The sequence below is a fragment of the Phocoena sinus genome, chromosome 8 (genome assembly GCF_008692025.1).
Source record: "Phocoena sinus isolate mPhoSin1 chromosome 8, mPhoSin1.pri, whole genome shotgun sequence".
Classification (NCBI taxonomy): domain Eukaryota; kingdom Metazoa; phylum Chordata; class Mammalia; order Artiodactyla; family Phocoenidae; genus Phocoena; species Phocoena sinus.
Window position 1 is genome coordinate 30,922,106 of NC_045770.1, and position 16,998 is coordinate 30,939,103.

At 39.4% G+C, this 16,998-nt stretch overlaps 1 protein-coding gene and 1 pseudogene across 2 annotated transcripts; one reads left to right on the plus strand and one right to left on the minus strand.

Annotated features, from left to right (window-relative positions):
* The first annotated feature begins 1,191 nt into the window (after positions 1–1,191).
* LOC116758294 lies at positions 1,192–1,755 on the plus strand (annotated as a pseudogene).
* A 7,958-nt stretch (positions 1,756–9,713) lies between these two features.
* Positions 9,714–16,663, minus strand: LOC116758198 (tripartite motif-containing protein 64C-like). 2 transcript variants are annotated; one of them, XM_032640985.1, is made up of 6 exons: positions 16,253–16,663; positions 14,998–15,093; positions 14,078–14,308; positions 13,309–13,331; positions 11,409–11,506; positions 9,714–10,352 (listed from the first exon to the last, which is right to left on the minus strand). In XM_032640985.1, exons 1-6 carry the CDS (start codon positions 16,661–16,663, stop codon positions 9,859–9,861), a joined length of 1,353 nt encoding a protein of 450 aa, XP_032496876.1. In that variant the 3' UTR covers positions 9,714–9,858. The 2 variants fall into 2 exon arrangements, with proteins under 2 accessions (XP_032496876.1, XP_032496877.1); XM_032640986.1 differs by lacking the exon at positions 13,309–13,331 and having other exon boundaries at positions 11,409–11,509; positions 14,058–14,308.
* Between the last annotated feature and the right edge of the window lie 335 nt (positions 16,664–16,998).

Below are 16,998 nucleotides of genomic sequence, written 5' to 3' on the forward strand. Positions count from 1 at the left end.
TATATTCTTAATAATGGTCTGAGGAAACTGACCCCATGCTCTATGACTCAGTTTGTATACAAATACTTGGCAATATCCTCTATATTGGGTATTTTCAGGCTCATTTTTGTATGATCTCTACCTCTGGCCCAACTTTAATATTTGTTAGAGGTTCTCAAGAGGAGGCTAGAGACAATGATACCACTCACAGTTTTTAAACCTCCAGATGTCTGCTTCCTTCTATACATTGGATCTCTTAGGTTTCCAACATATTGACTGCACATTAGAATCACTTGGGAGTTTTCAACATGCCAATGGCTGGAGCACAATCCCAGAGATTCTAATTTAATTGGTTTGATGCTACGTATTGGTGTACTTAAGAGCTACCCAGGTGAACATGCAGCTAGAGCTGCAAACCACTAGTCTATAATCTTATTTAAAGTTTGATCAAAGATCAGCAGCATCAGTATCACCTGAGAGCAGTTTAGGCTTTATTTTAGATATACTTAATCAGCATTTGCATTTTGACAAGACACGCAGGTGACCTAAATGTACTTTAATTTAGAGACGCACTGGTCTAGAAAACATACACACTCCAATAGGACTCAAGTTCTTAAAATAAGTTGATATCTTGAGAACAAGTCCTTCAACATGTGTTTTTCAAGATTAATTGGAATATTTTCAACACTTTGAATTTTTATATATCTTTTAGAATCAAGTTCCATTTTCACAGGAAGAAAAAAATCCTCTGGGTTTTTGGTTTTAATTTTATTCAGAATTATCTGACACGCATTATTTAACAAATTAAACTGTATATTAAAACATATTACCCCTAATGTAGCTTCATAGAACAAATATCTACATCTGCTTTTAAGAAAGGGGGAAAGGCCTGAAGTTGTATCATATTTATGAAACTGGGGGAGGCGGTGTTCCCGGGCAGAGTGAGCCCAGGCGCCACAGGAGGCCTCCCATCCGCGCCCGCACTGGGAAATCTCTGGGCTTCCTCTCGCCAGCCATCGCCCTTCTGAGACCATTCGAGCCCGTCCGAAGCCGTCAGAGCCCCTCGGAGCCCGTCCGAGCCCGGGGCCAGCGAGTGTCTCATGCACAAGCACCTGGTTCCCCAGCCCCGGCCCCGACCCCAGCCCGGGGGCCGCGGGCGGCGCGTCAGAGGGAGGCGAGCGCCGCAAGGCGGCGGCGGCTCCTGCGGCCGAGATGGCTCAGGCGAGCATCAGCACCAAGGCCAGCGAGGGTCGCTACTGCTGCTCCTCGTTCATGGGTTGACCGCTCCAGCCGCCTTCTGGAGAGCCTGGACCAGCTGGAGCGCAGGGTGGAAGCTTTGAGAGAAGCTGCTGCTGCAGTTGAGCAGAAGAAAGATTTCCTTCTGAGATGATGCACAGCGTCCAGAACAGCCAGGGCACGCACAGATCAGCGACGGGGAAAGAGAAGAATTAAATCTGACTGCAAACCGTTTGATGGGACCGTTGAAGTTCAATGGAAACAATTAGAAACCCCCAGCAGCAGGAGCCCCTCAATCATGCCCCAGGATCATCAACGAGGTGGTCAGCAGGTTTCTGGATGATTTGGGAAACGCCGAGTCACCTAGCGTCGATGTACAGCGCATGCCCCTCAGAGGCGCCTCCTGGGCTGGGAGATCAGAAGTTTCAGTCCATAGTAATTGGCTGTGCTCCTGAATATCAGAGGAAAATTAAGAGAAGACTAGAAACCATGCTTAGGAATGCGCTCCAGCTTGATGATGGCCTTGTCAGAGTTTTCTAAGGGCCCTCATAAATAATGACGTATTAAGGATAAAATATTATTTTAAGTACGCATTCTAAAGGAACTGGTTCCAAAACTCTACAACAAAGTGCTGAAAGCAGATTCAATTAGTGTTCAGACCTAAGAGCCCTTATAAATAATGATGTAATAAGGATAAAATACTATTTTAAGTGATAACTACTTCCGTATGTTAGGCATAACAACTAATTTGATACTGATAGTTGTTTCCTAAGAGGAAAATATTTCAGTGTCGTTAGTTTTGTGAAGAACAATTAAAGCTAGAAATATTTTGGTTACCTTTCTAGAGGTTTTTAGATTGAATTCTTGTCTTGTGCTAGGCTCTAGCACATCCACTGCTCTTGGATGAACACTTAGTGTGTGAAGGAAAATAAGTGCTCGTCTAAGGGAAAAGCTTCACGGTTCTTTTCTGGCCTGTGTCTGCGAAGACACCGGGGCACATGGGGCATTTGTTTGACTAGACATTCTGTACATAAAGCAGTCCACATATTGAACATACATCTGCTAACCAACCAGTGAGCTTAGAGGAATGGAAGGGAATTTCCCCTACGTCTTCTCTTTCATTCGGCAGTTGTTTTTTGTGACATCTGTATCAAATTATTTTGAACCTAAAGATATATGCATCTCATAATATGAATGTATTCCTTGATAATACATGAAAACATGACACAAAATGTGAGAGAATTCACCTCTAGTTTTACCACTATGAACAACTATATATCCACTTCATCTTTTTTCAAGTGCATCATCTTTAAATTTTTAATCATTACAGAAATACAATGTTGTAGCTTGCCTTCAAAAAGAAAAAATTAAATGCTGTTATAAAGTCTGCTCTTTTTTTTTTTTTCAATTTTTGGCATGTGGACTCAGTAATAGAACCCATGGCCCCTGCATTGGGAGTGCAGTCTTAACCACTGGACCGCCAGGGAAGTCCGCTTTTAATCCTCAACTTAAAAACCTTTTATTCTTAGTCCTAGCAGTTCTAATTTATTTGAATTATTTCAACAAATTAGTTGGATAAATTTACAATTTATATGTAAACCATGTTTACTGTATAGGAAATTTGTAGCTAGTATACAGACCCCCAAAACATGGCTTGCATATTAATTTGTTTATCAATACACCCAAAAGGATGTGCACAAAATTTCATTAATAATAGATAACATAGACACCCCTACTATATAGACAGGACCTTATCAATCTTGTCCCCCAGTGTTTATGTGGGTATCTTTCCTAAAACTGTACAAATATTACATGTTTAATCTTTTGTAATATGACATTACAAAGAAATTGCTTTTATTCTTGTTCAGCTCAGTCATCTTCATATATGTTTAATCCTTACTAGTCACTTGTGTTGTTTAGTTTTCTTCTTCTTTTGTTTTTTTTTTTTAATTTTCCTTGGTATATATAATGTCTTCAATACTGGTTTCTAAGAACTCATTTATGAGTAAGAATGTTAACCATTTGTGATGCAATGCAAATCAAATTCCATATTTTATTGCCATCAATTTACTATGGTGTTTTGTATTTTGGTTGTGTATTAAAGTATAATCATGTTGTGTTTTCTGTAGTGAGTTCTTAGAAAAGTCCATTATTGTTAAGCCAGGACAAAATGACTTACAGATGGCTCCTTAGGGGGGGAAACTTGAGGAACTAGAGAAGGTGTGTTAAAGAGAGATCATAAAACACTGCAGAACTGGCCTTCAGGAACAGCTAGAGGTGGCTAGGCACAGCGGTAGAGATAGATCCAGGGAGATGAAGCTGTGCGTCTGCGAGTTTCTGGGGCAAAGGAGCAGAGAGGGCCTCTCAGGGTCATGTTCTCCCAAGATGAGAGCGCAAGGCTGCGATCTTAATGTAGCTCTGGCATCAGGGATCTTCTGGCAACTGTCTCTCTAAAGGCCACTTCATGAACAGTCATACCAAGTTCTATTATATTAGGAAAGGTATTTTCTTCCCTCTGGATTCTTCCTAAATATGAAGTGAAAAACGTGCTCTATTGATGGTATTTATATGCAATTAGTCTTCTTGGACTTTTATAAGGTGAAGGTAGGTCAAGGTAGCTTTCTTCACTTCATAAGTCTAGAGGACTCGGTTGTTTTCATAAGGTGTTCAGTAATATGAACTCAACTTTTTGCCATCTCCTGGTTCTGCTTCTCTTCCCACTTCTTTTCTTGAGACGTTCTCCTTATTTGCTCCTGCCGCCTAAGTCTTGCTTTGTACGTATTTTACTTCCAGTAATTTTTTCTCAGTATGAAGCCTGGTCCTGGAAGGGAGCTTTAGTTGGTTATGTCTGAGAGTTGTAGGGACTGGAGGGTACCAGCCCCCTCACATGTTATTGTGGATTCCTTGCATAGTTCAGCCTGAACGCACTCACCCTACTCAGGTTCATCGGTTGTTCTTTAAGGGACCTGCCAGCTTTCAATGAATCCCTATTGCTAACTCTTGGGGTTCTGAAATTTATCAGATATCCTGTCCTTTCCTTCTGTTTCCTCCTAAACAGATTCTGATACCCCATGAATCTTAGATATCCCTGATTTGTCTCCATCTGTCCAAATTTTGGGACTTCCAGACAGTTTTGTTGTAGAAAAGGTTCACAAATTTTGATATTGTATCCTAGTTTTTCTTCTGTTTTATTTAGAGTTTTGGAAATATTCCTAAGGTACATTGCACTTCTTTTATATTGCCAGAATTCCCAAGTGTAGTTTGGAGAAATGCACTGTATAAAAAAATGAAGAGTGCCTCCAACCTGGATCGCAGTGTTTTTAGTAGTTTCCATAAGTTGTATATAAGAGAGAACTAGGACAAAGGAATTGTGGAAGTAGTTCTCCAAGGCATCATGCTCTCCTTCACTTTGAATTTTTGAACATGCTGTTTCCTCTATCTGAACATCACTTCCATTACCCCTTTTCCTACTTAATCTCTATTTATTCAAGGGCAAATTGTGGAATAATTTCCTTTCAGAAAATGTTTACATTTCAAAAAATGTGCTGCACTTCTAGCAATTTCCATCGCACCATGGATCTCCTACTATTATTTTGTGTAAATATATCTCTATAGCAACAGGACTATTTAAAAAATTTCTAGAATGATGCTTTGGGCCAGAGTTGGAACCACATTCTAGCAAGATTATAGGTCATCATGACATATATATATTGTAGAATAATTTCATTAAGTGTATTTAATTTTTTAACATAATTTATTTTGCTATCTATTATGTATTAATGGTTTCTTGTTGGAATTCAGTAAAAGATAAGTATGGTAGATTGATGAAATAAAGGAAGCTAAGTGCTATGATCTTAATGTCTGTGTCACCTCCAAATTCATATATTGAACCCTAATGTCCGATGTGATGGCATTAGGAGGTGAGCTCTTTGAGAGGCGCTTAAGTCGTGAGAGTGGAGCCCTCATGAATGGGATTAGTGCCTTATAAAAGAGGCTCCAGAGAGATCCTGAGTGCCTTCTGGCAAGTGAGGACACAAGAAGTCTGCCCCCGAAACAGAGCCATCAGCCAACCACCTTGGCACCCTGATCTGAGACTTCCAGCCTCCAGAATAGTGAGAAATAAATTTCTGTTGTTTGTCCAGTTTATGATATTTTTTTATAGCAGCTCCAATGGATTAACCTAACATTTTCTATGAATCTACTGTGAGCCAGTTATAGGCATTAAATTTAACCTTCACTTATACTTATTCTCATTTCATGAACGTATACATGAGGAAACAGATAAGCAATGAGTTAATTATTTTAACCAATGTCATCTTATGTAATAGCTAATTCACAATTTTAATCCATATTTGCCCAGTTCCAGTATTTGTACTTTTTTGACCAAATAATGCTTTCTATTACTGATTACACTTACTGGTTATTCTTCAGTGTTAGAATGATATATTAAAGTTAAGAATTGTAACTTTTATCTCTGTATCCCATGCAAAAAGGCATGGTTTAGAAAACATTAGGTACTGAATGAATTAGAAAATGCATGCGTTAAATTCACAAGAAGAGCCCCACTTGACTGGATATCTCACTATCTATTCTGGCTTATAAGCCTTACTAGCACTTGAGGGCAAAAATGACTTATGGGAAAATCTGCTGATTTTCAGGTAAAAAGAATGAACTCTTAGACCTAATTTTGCAAATTTAAAGTCAAGGAAGGAAGCAAATAACACAAACTGCTAAAGGATTTTCCAAATAAATTCAACATGTTAGCCATCTAGAAGGCATATAAAATTGATAAATCTCCAGTAACTTTAAGAGATTAAAAGCATATATTTACAGAGCATACCTGTGCATGAAATTGCATATGGTGGACTCTATGGGAAATAAATGTATTATTTTTTGAATACCAAATGCCTTGTGCACTACTTATCTGCCTGTTTTTTCAATGAAAACTCAAAATCAGCTTTAATAAATATTTGTTTTAATAAAGTAAAACATAAAAATGTGTTTGAGTGTGCAATAGCCATCTATCTATCTATCTATCCAACTATTTATCTAATTCAATGATCTTTATGTGTTACAATAAAAATATTTTCATGTACAAATAGTGAAAACTATGGACTTGGATGACAATGATGTGTCACTGTGGGTTCATCAGTTGTAAAAAATATATGCTGCATACAGAGAGACAATCTATACTAGACGTAAGAACATGATCATAAAGGGATCCCTGAAACCCAAGATCAGACAGGCAGATCTACAGTCCCCATAGCAGCATACTCCTCAGGAAACAGACTCTTGAGCCTGTGATCCAGGTCCACCTTATATTATTTCTGCACCTCCTCAGCCTCCTGTTTCTTATAGTTCTTCTGATTCTTCAGGATGCCTTGCCGGGATCTCCACCATGCGATCCCTCAGGGGCATATCTTGCAACTCCTGACTTGACCGTGAATCCTGGTGGAACATCTGATAGGTGTCCTTGGAGGTTGTTCAGTCTCTCCATGGAATCTAATCCTCATGGAAAGATAGTTTTCTGGGGGAGACTTCACTTCTTGCACATTTTCCTGAAACTTCTTTTGGCCTTTGATTTAGATTCCTTAGGGGACATCCGATTTCTTGGAATATTGGACTAGTTCAGAGTGGTGTTCCCTGAACTGAGCCATTTTCTCCTCGCACTCCTGTTTCTCCTTCTGGAAATCTTGAATATGTTTCAGCTTCATGTTCTCTGGGAACTCCTTGTCTTTCGCCTGGTACACAGTTTGGGGTGTTTTGAGGAGTACTAGGGATACATCTCCTTTAAAAAGTGGGGGTAAGTTGTTAGGGGCTTCTTGGGTAAATCAGAATGTTTCTTCTGGGTGTGTGTGTGGGGGGGTGTTTTGCTTTTGTGAGGATTTTTAACGTGTTCCTTAACTATCAGGACTAATTCTTTTTTTTTTTTTTTTTTTTGTGGTACGCGGGCCTCTCACAGTTCTGGCCTCTCCCGTTGCGGAGCACAGGCTCCGGACGCACAGGCTCAGCAGCCATGGCTCACGGGCCAAGCCGCTCCGCGGCATGTGGGATCTTCCCGGACCGGGGCACGAACCCGTGTCCCCTGCATCGGCAGGCGGACTCTCAACCACTGAGCCACCAGGGAAGCCCCCAGGACTAATTCTTTTAAGGTGCAACAGTTTCTTAAGTTATAAAATGTTTCTAACCATTGGAGTTTACACATTTCTCCAGAAATATCTTAAAAATCTACTTTTTCCCAGTCCATCAGTGACTGAGTTGTTTTGAATGCATGGCTGTCATTGAACAGGGGATTATTCTCCATTTCTTCCAGGAACTTCACAATGTCTTCTTTGGACCAATGGTGTTGGCCATCGGGCAACATCATTTCTAGGATTTGGGGCTGCTTACAAGGTCCCAGTTCTGCAAGCACCACCACAAGAGCTCCAACTTCCTCACACTCAAGACTCAGCTGGTGAATTATTTCTTGAGGTTCTGTAGTGTGAGTGATGCCATGTTTCTGCAGAGAAAGGGAAGGAAAGGAACTTTCCTTCTATGCCATGAATGAGATAATCACACCTTGTCTGTTATAAGTCAATTCTATAATTTAATTGACCCTTAAAAATAAAATGAAAACCTTCCCAAATTCTAATTTGAAATTTATGTTTTGTTTTCAGATGCATCATCTGTACTCTTTAAAATTCCCCTTGCCTCTCCAGCCTTCATTCCACCCAATTTTACAGGGCTTACCACAAATGGAACTTAACAAAAAAATGAATCATTCAATCAAGAGGCTTAGAATAAGAGATATAATCAAAGAAAATGGAGGAAAAAGATCAAAATGAAAAGAGAAATGGCTAAAAGGAAAGGACTTTCACTCCATAGTGCACTGAATACTTCCTTTGAATTGTAGGACTGAAGATACAGTGAAGGATCTGGAGATAAAAATGAGACAAACCAAGAAGCTCCTTCTTGTACTCTGTAAAAAGAAAACAAAATACATCCAGCTCTTGAGTTTTTGTGAATTGGATATTATAGATTGAACCTGAACAAATTATCGTTTGATATATTCTTGTGGAGATGTGCCTGAGAATGAATGCTTTCTAGTGAACCATACTGTTTCTGCTTTCAAATGACCAGGGTATAATGAACATTATAGAACAATTACAATATTTTTTAGGTATCACATTATATTACAGAATTCTGTATTTCTGTCATCTGAATTATTCTTCAAATTTAAATTGGTTTTGGCCTTCCCACTGCTAAGGAAATTATACCACCCTATGCTTAGTAGTATTTTATATGTCAGTTTAAATTCTGACAGTCACCATCATGTGAAGTCCCATGTTCTGTTTCCATATCACTTTATGTAGGGTCTTCATCTTCCAGTAGATTGTACTGATCGTCTTAGGGAAATCTCAAAATCAACACTATAAAACAAAATTATGCAGTAGTTATTTTAAACCTCCAAATAATGGAATTTTCTTAGGCTGTAAAGCTGCAAATCAATGACCTCTCTTTTGTTGACATTATCAGTTAGCATTTTATGTCTATTATGTTAGCTACATTTTGGAAAACTTTATCAATGCTGGAATAATATTTGTTTATATTAATTCTTTCATTCGGGTATTTGTTCATTGATTCATCCTATACTTCTATGTATTATGTTATAAGTCTGCATTGGATAGTAGGAATATAGTAGTAAATAATATACTGTCCCTACTGTCTCAGAATTGTCTGTCAAGTAGTAAAAGTGCTAACTTGAGGAAGGTTTGTTGAATATTATAATGAGATGGTATATGCTCAGAGAGTGTGTAATGAGAGGAACTACACTGGTCTGTGTAGTCACGAAAAACTTGCCGGGAAAAATGTTGTTGAGCTGAGATGTGCTTAATGACTAGGGTTTAGAGAAATGATAAAGTCTGTCAAACACTTGGTTCTTACCAACTAGGTCAGCTTTGAAGAGAAAACTAAGCACCATTCCTTTTGTTTACTAACCTGATATATATATTACCTCATGCTTTCACCCCAATCTGGTTCAGATACGCAAGTAAAGCACACTGCTTACAATGTAGATGAATCTTGAAAGCATTAAGTGAAAGTAAACAGATATAAAAGCCACACATTGTGTGATCCAATTTATTTGAAACCATATAATAGAAAAATCCATGAAGAATAAAACTGGATTAGGGGGTGACTTGGGAGGGGGAGGGGGAATGGGGAGTAAATGTTAATGATCATTGGTTTATTTTGGGAGTGATGGATATGTCCTAGAATTAGATAGTTATGGTTTCACTTTTTGAATATTACTAAAAGCCACTGAATTATATAGTTTAAATGGGGTGACCTTTATGGTATGTAACTTTTTTTTTTTTGGTATGTAACTTTTATTTTAATAAAACTATTATTTATGACAGAAGAAAAGCAACTGATTATACTCTATGAAATATTCTATAATAAATTTTTATTACAAGAAAATTTAATTAACAAATTTATACATTCAACATGGTGATGCCATTTTATAAACATATAGTCGTGTGTTCCATTAAATTACAATGTGCTCAGAGATAGTCAGATATCACCCTGTGGCCTCACGTGAGGTTTAGGAAAGCAATTTGCTCAGGCAAGAATTTCATCAATTAAATGGTCATGGAACTTGACTATTCATGGAGACCTAAGGCAAAGGAAAGGCGTCAGAGGGGAGGAGAAGGAGAAAGGAAGGAAACTATATATGAGGGAACCTCTGCAAACATCATAGAAGCTCACAGTTCCATTGCCATAATCCAGAAACACTCCAATCCTACCCAGAGGCCTTTGCACATACTGAATTAAGGGTGGGGAGTTTGTGGACAAAGTATAATGATTGTTCACTTTCACAGAAGATAGAAAAAATGCTTCTTCAGAATCAATAATGATATCAGTATCACTCGTCAAGATATTTTTACAGACTCCCAGAATCCAGTTCGAGGAGTGTGCCACATCCACCTCCCAGTAATGCCTCCCAGAGGTGAAGGCCACAGCTCCCCAGGCCACAAATCTCTCCACAATCTGGGGCTGTCTGGACACGTCGTGATGGTCACCTCCAAACATCACACTTGTACCATCCTCAGAAAGGCTCACATTGTGAATGGTCATTTTCTGACTCAGAACATTATCCACTGCAGAAAGAGCAAAAATCAGGTCAGCAAATGAGATTTCCACGGCCTGAGAGGCAGAGGCTCTCTACCCAATGAGTCTTTTCATTTTCCCTCCTCCAAGGAAATACAAAACAAAGACAGAAAAAGGAGTTCAGACTAGCTCTTCTATGAAGAGTAAGAGTCATTACTATCTCATCAGCACACAGAAAGACTTCAAATCATACAGAAAAAGAAAAAAAAGGGAGATATGAACTCTGTGAAGTCTGATTTAATGTCAATGTCTTGATAGTTTATTTCAGGACTCACCAAAAACATTATTCTTTTTCTTTCATTTAGAAGACTTTTCTTGTGTCCTTTGTCTTTAATATGATCTAGCATGTAGATAGCACTTGCTATCATGTGGGTATTTATTGGGCTATGGTCTCTACTTACTACATTTTCAAAGGTCAAAATTTTGATAGAAATCCATCAATGAATAGTTTGGAAGCTTCTAAAAGGATGTTCTGGAAGCTTCTAAAAGGATGTTCTGGCTAACCATGTTCAAATATCCCTTGCTTTTCAGTTGTTTTGAAATTGATCTAATAGCATTACAATTATCCTGCCTAAGCTAATTTTAGTCTTTTCTGTCAATTCTTGCTGATTTTAGAAATAATAAATATTTTTGTACAATGCATAATAAATGAGCTGGTAATACAGAACAAATTAAAAACCAGCAATGCCATATTTAACTTTTTAAGAGTGAAATAAACTGAATAAACACAATATTGATGGTTACTCACAAAAGTGAATATTCTATCTCTTTATAACCACATGAGCAAGCTGGTTGCTCTCCTCTTGCTCTGCCTATGTCACATGTAACTGAATATATATCTCTAGCTTTGCATTTTCGGTAAACTATAGGTTGCAAAGTTCAGCCTTGATCTTTGTAATACGACTATACAGGCAGGAAAAATGTAACAACTTTGGGAAGTTATGTACTACCTTCATGTCAGAAAAAATAAAATAACAATAAAAGAAGGCTCCTTCCCAAGAAGTTCTAATGAAATGTAGTCCTGTTCACTGAAGGTTGACTCTTACCTCTGAAGCTGTTCAGCACGTCTAGGATTCCAGTGACAGGCCAGGAAGTGAGCTCTGGGTTCACTGGCTGAGGCTTTTGCATCTGTATCAAATCAGTCCTGTAACAAATGACGTCAGTTACATTTCAAGGTCAAAGGCTAATCACAGGACCATTACAAAAAAGCAGTTTTTAATCCAGGATATTTTGTCAGAATTCTCCTATTTTTGGTTAATTGGATATACATTATATTCTACACACTTGGGAATATAAAAAGTTACCATACTTTTTTCTAAATATAAATTACATCAAATTTCAACTCCCCCATTCTTCTCAGACTTTACTCCAGTTTTCAACTTATTGAACTTCATTCACTTCCTCTATTCCAACTCAGGTGATGCAAAGATCCTGGGCATTTTACAGAGAGCAAAAAATTCAGGCAAAGCCTTTGGGACTGCAGTCAGCAAGTAGTCATCAAGGATACGTTCAGTGTCTAAAAGGAAGAGTTCACTGAGCCCAACGTGTTTGCTCTTATCAGCCCAGCAAGGGAATCCAATTCTAGCCTGGCTGCCTTGGTCCTGAAGGTCTAACTTTCCAGTGGGCACCAGGAAGCCATTAGCTCTGAGGTCCTACCTACAAGGGGGTTTGCTGTAATGGAACAGGCTGATTCAGTGCTACTCCTAGGAACAAAATCACAGCCCCTCTTCCTATTAGGGAATTTGCCCCTTTCCTGCCTTTTTCACCTTCCAACTCACTAGTGTAGTGATATCTTAGAAAAATCCCTTCCCTAATTTTTACTGTGGTGAGTCTGGAGAGGATGGGGTGAGTGGGTGGAACAAAGCCCAGAATGTCAGAAAGTTTTCAGGTATATTTGAATTCAGCCAAATGAAAAAGAAACTTCTCAGACCAAGAATCAGAAGGCCTCTAGAATCCTTTTGAAATAAAACAGAAAATAGCCAAAAAGACGATGTTAATAGATCAAAAGATGTACTGTTCATCATCCATGTGCGAGGGTTCGGCTGTATGGATTCAACCATGGATTGAATCCGTAATTTCTGTTTTATTTTATTTATTTAGTTAGTTAGTTAGCTAGTTATTTAGTTAGTTTACACTAGGTCCTTGTTTGTTATCTATTTTTTGTTAAATTTATTTTACTTATAGAATAATACATAGATAAATTCTTTTCAAAAAGTTTGAACATTATAGGTAAAGGTAAAGTCTCCCTTGACCACCATTTTTTTTTTTTTTTTTTTTTGCGGTACGCGGGCCTCTCACTGTTGTGGCTTCTCCCGTCGCGGAGCACAGGCTCTGGACGCGCAGGCTCAGCGGCCAAGGCTCAAGGGCCCAGCCGCTCTGCGGCATGTGGGATCTTCCCGGACCGGGGCACGAACCCGTGTCCCCTGAATCGGCAGGCGGACTCTCAACCACTGCGCCAGCAGGGAAGCCCTGACCACCATTTTTAATCCTGATCTTCTTCCCTATGGCTTGAGATAACCACTGTGTGTTATTTATTTTAAATATAGCAGTGTGTACATGTCAATCCCAAATTCTAAATCCATCCCTCCCCTACATTCTTCCTCCCTGGTTCTAAATGGAAAATATTCAGAAAAAAAAAAATCCCTGGAAGTTCCAAAAAGTGAAACTTGAAAATGCCACATACGTGGGAACTATTTACATAGCATTTAATTTACATTTTATTAGGTGTTATAAGTAGTCTAGTAATGACCAAAGTGTATGGGAGCATGCTTGTAAGTTATCTGCAAATACTATGGCATTTTCTATAAGGGATAGTGCATCCCGGGATTTAGATTTTGGGGATGGCCTGAAAACAATTCCCCGTGGCACCAAGGAACGACTATCCAACCACTTCATCAAAAAGACAACAACTTTTCCAGAAATCAAAAGTCATTAGCGTACACTCACATTTCCAATACATTTCCCGAGGCCTGCAATGAAAAAAAAAAATCATGTTAATCATGAGAGTTCTGTCCTTTTGCATCTTCTTTACTATTCTTGTTTGTTCAATAAGGTATTGTTTTTCTCATTGTCCTCTAAGGAATAATCAGAGGCTATCTTAATAACAGAACTTAAACTAAAACATGATGAGCTTCCTCAGGGCACATTGAGGAAGGAAGGAAGGAGGCCAGGAAGAGTCTGTGCAATGATGCAACATCAGATTTCCAATGTCAGTCATTTCTCAGTCCTATTCCCAAGGAGAGACCTCACCATTTATGATGACAATTAAAGCAAAACAAGGAACCATATAAAACGAATTATAGAGTGCATTGAAATTGACTACCAGTTCTAAAAATTTTACCTAGACAATGGGCAAAACTTCAATGTCTTCAGTAAGTGTGGGATAATAGAGAGTGACAACGTATTGAGAATTACTCCAAGAAAATTAACTTTCTCCTGGTCACAGAATTTTGCTGATTTTGGATAATCTGTCTGGATAGTACTCCTGATCACACTGAAAAAATTTTGTCCTATGTTAGCTAGTGAAAGGATTAAAAAAAACTTCCCAAAGATTACCAGGCTATGAGAAATAAGGGATTGGACAAGTAAGATAATGGGAGTCAAGGAGCATCATCCCTTAGCTGAGATAAGAGTATATGCAGGTAACATTTCAATGTCATGGCAACGGTGCCCAGAATAGTACTTCCGTCTCTGAGGATGGAACCTCCCTTCTCACCTGGAGCAGCTCCAGGTCAGGCTTGTGGCACATCTCAGTCAGCTCTCTATACATTTCTTTCAGACTTTCTTTCTGTTGAGTCATTCTGAATTCACTCTCCCTGAGTTGCTGGAGAATCTCCTTCACTTCTTCCTCCAGCGCCTCCAGATGGAGTTGCTCCTGCTCCTGGAGAAACAGGTGGATCATCCGATACTGAACTTTGATCATCACCTTCCTTACGGCCACATAGTTCTGCAGAGATAGCAGATTCAAAGAATCACTCATCCTCATTCTCAACAGAAAACGTCAAACATTATTTCCTTACTGTCATCGGGAAAGCTCTTGACAAACTTTCTACCTCACACCTCAAAGGGTCCTTCCTGTCCATCCTTCCTCTAAGTTTCGCGCCTCTTTTCCTGTTTAAATCAAGCCATCTGAGGGGGTTCCAGTTTCTCTCCCTAGGAGGATTCTTCAGGGTTCTTACTCCATCAGTTATTTCCTCTCTTACCCAAATCTTGTTTTTTCTTGTTCCTTTCCCTGATTTTTCTAAATATTCTTTTATTAGGTAAAGCCCATACTGTGCAGCTTTAAAAATATGCACTAATTCTCCTCTAGGTACTGCTGTATTCCTCTCCTCACCTTCACAGACATACTTAGCACAACGTTGTCTTATACTCCATGTCTGAGAAGGTTTATTCAAATCTTCAAAATGTGGCCTAGGAATATGTTTCATGCCTTGGTTTTCCCGTATACTAGCACTCTTTGAACTAGTTTGTATTGGTCTGTTATAACTGTGATTACTGACGATAGGTCATTTGAAATCACTACTCTTTCCAAGGAAAAGACCACTATCCTTTACCTGGTAATTTGAATTTTGCTAAAAGTCTAAGTCAGGATTATATCTGTCTCCATGCAAACAAATAGAATATCTTAATTCTTACCTCTAACAACTGAGTTTTGTTAGCTTCTTGATTCAGACTGTTTTGCATTTCTTGTGTCATTTTCCTTAAAGAGTCCATTCTCTTCAGAAGTTTCTCCTGCAAAATAACCATGAGCTTTAGTGACACAGATAATACCATAAATTCCATCCCCTTATGTATGAGCAAAGGCAGTCATTTAGAGCAGGGGTCCCCAACCCACTGGGCCAAAGACCACTACCAGTCCACAGCCTGTTAGGAACGGGGCTGCACAGCAGGAGGTGAGAGGGGGGCGAGCAAGTGAAACTTCATCTGCCACTCCTCATGGCTCCCCATGGCTCCCCATGGCTCGCATTACCACCGGAACCATCCCCCCAACCTCTCCCTGCCCCCATTCATGGAAAAATTGTCTTCCACGAAACTGGTCGCTGGTGCCAAAAAGGATGGGGACTGCTGGTTTAGAAAATAGAAATCTTGAGTTTGAATGATGTGGTCAGATTTTTCCACATTAATCTAATTTGATTCTAATATATTGAATATCAAAGTGACAGAAACATATAATGAAGAATTGGGGTGGGGAGACTTCCCTTGTGGTGCAGTAGTTAAGAATCTGTCCGCCAATGTAGGGGACACAGGTTTGAGCTCTGGTCCTGGAAGATCCCAAATGCTGCAGAGCAACTAAGTCTGTGTGCTCTAGTGTGCCTGTGCTCTAGACCCCATGAGCCACAACTATTGAGCATGCCACAAGTACTGAAACCTGAGTGCCTAGAGCCCATGCTCCGCAACAAGAAAAGCTACTGCAATGAGAAGCCTGTGCACCACAGCAAAGAGTAGCTCCCGCTTGCTACAACTAGAGAAAGCCCACACGCAGCAACAGAGACCCAATGCAGCCAAAAATAAATTAATTAATTAAAAATTTAAAAAAGAAAGAAAGAATTGGGGAAACTTTATAGATAATGGAATCTCTCATTTCCATGAGAGAAATGAAATTTCTCATTTCCTAAGAAATTGAGACTCAGATTTTTATATAACTTGACTAAGAATGCGTCAAGCTCACGTCAGAAGCCAGTGTGCCTTGTGCTACCATATGCCCCAGGATACAGCAGTTCCACATGTTTGGACAATTGGGCAACAACATTAAAATGATACACTTACATGACCTACACTGAAAAATCTCCACCTCGACCATCTCCATCCCCATCAACTTCATTATTATCCTCATCTTTCTCTCTGATTTAGGAGCCTGTAGGTTCCTAATTGCCTTAGAAGCACCACTTACCCGGTATTCCTCAGCAGCCCATTGTATTGGACTGTGGCTGTGAGCTGCATGCTCTGGGGACTCAGAGCAGGGGCCACAGAGCAGGGTCTTGTCAACCTCACAGAAGAGTCCTTTGGCTTCTTTGTGTGTCAAGCAGATCTGCCCCTCCAAGCTGTTGGTTTGTTTAGCTGCGTCCTGTCTGGCGAGGGAAGCCAGCCTCTTGAGTACAATATTGGTTTTGAAATCTGGCTTCTCTGATAGTCCCCTGCACTCAGGGCAGCTCTTTGGAGTCTGGTCTTCCTCCCAGCAGAGGTACAGGCAGGGACGGCAAAAGCTGTGCCCACAGTCTATGGTGACGGGGTCTATGAAGTAGTTCATACAGATGGAGCAGGTTAGTTCATTCTGGAAGGCTTGCAATGTGTCTGAATCCATGTTTCTGAAAATTCAAGACAGAAATAGAGAGGATAAGAGAGAAAGTCTTTCTTCTGCCCTGATAAGGGAAAGTAAAGCCTTTGGACAAAGTCCTGTCTGTTTGAACTCTATCTAATTTACCTATATGCTTACCCTCAGTACAAACCTAGAAATGGTGAATACAGAGAGGTTCATGCTGATACAAATGATAAAATTAGATAAGAGAGTCCCTAGCAACTTTTTTGTTTAAAATAAACCGTGTTCTCAGTCATACCTAAATTACATGGATGTGTTTAAAGCTTAGACCAGCGGGTAAATGGTAACTCCAGAGTTACTTTTATTAGCTGATTGGTACA

Excerpts from the sequence above, each read along its gene's own strand:
- LOC116758198 (XM_032640985.1), bottom strand. The coding sequence starts at position 16,663 with ATGGATTCAGACACATTGCAAGCCTTCCAGAATGAACTAACCTGCTCC. Across the intron at positions 15,094-16,252 it reads GGGCTGCTGAGGAATACCGG|GAGAAACTTCTGAAGAGAAT; the intron begins GTAAGTGGTGCT and ends GTTATTTTGCAG. Across the intron at positions 14,309-14,997 it reads ACAAAACTCAGTTGTTAGAG|AACTATGTGGCCGTAAGGAA; the intron begins GTAAGAATTAAG and ends CTATCTCTGCAG.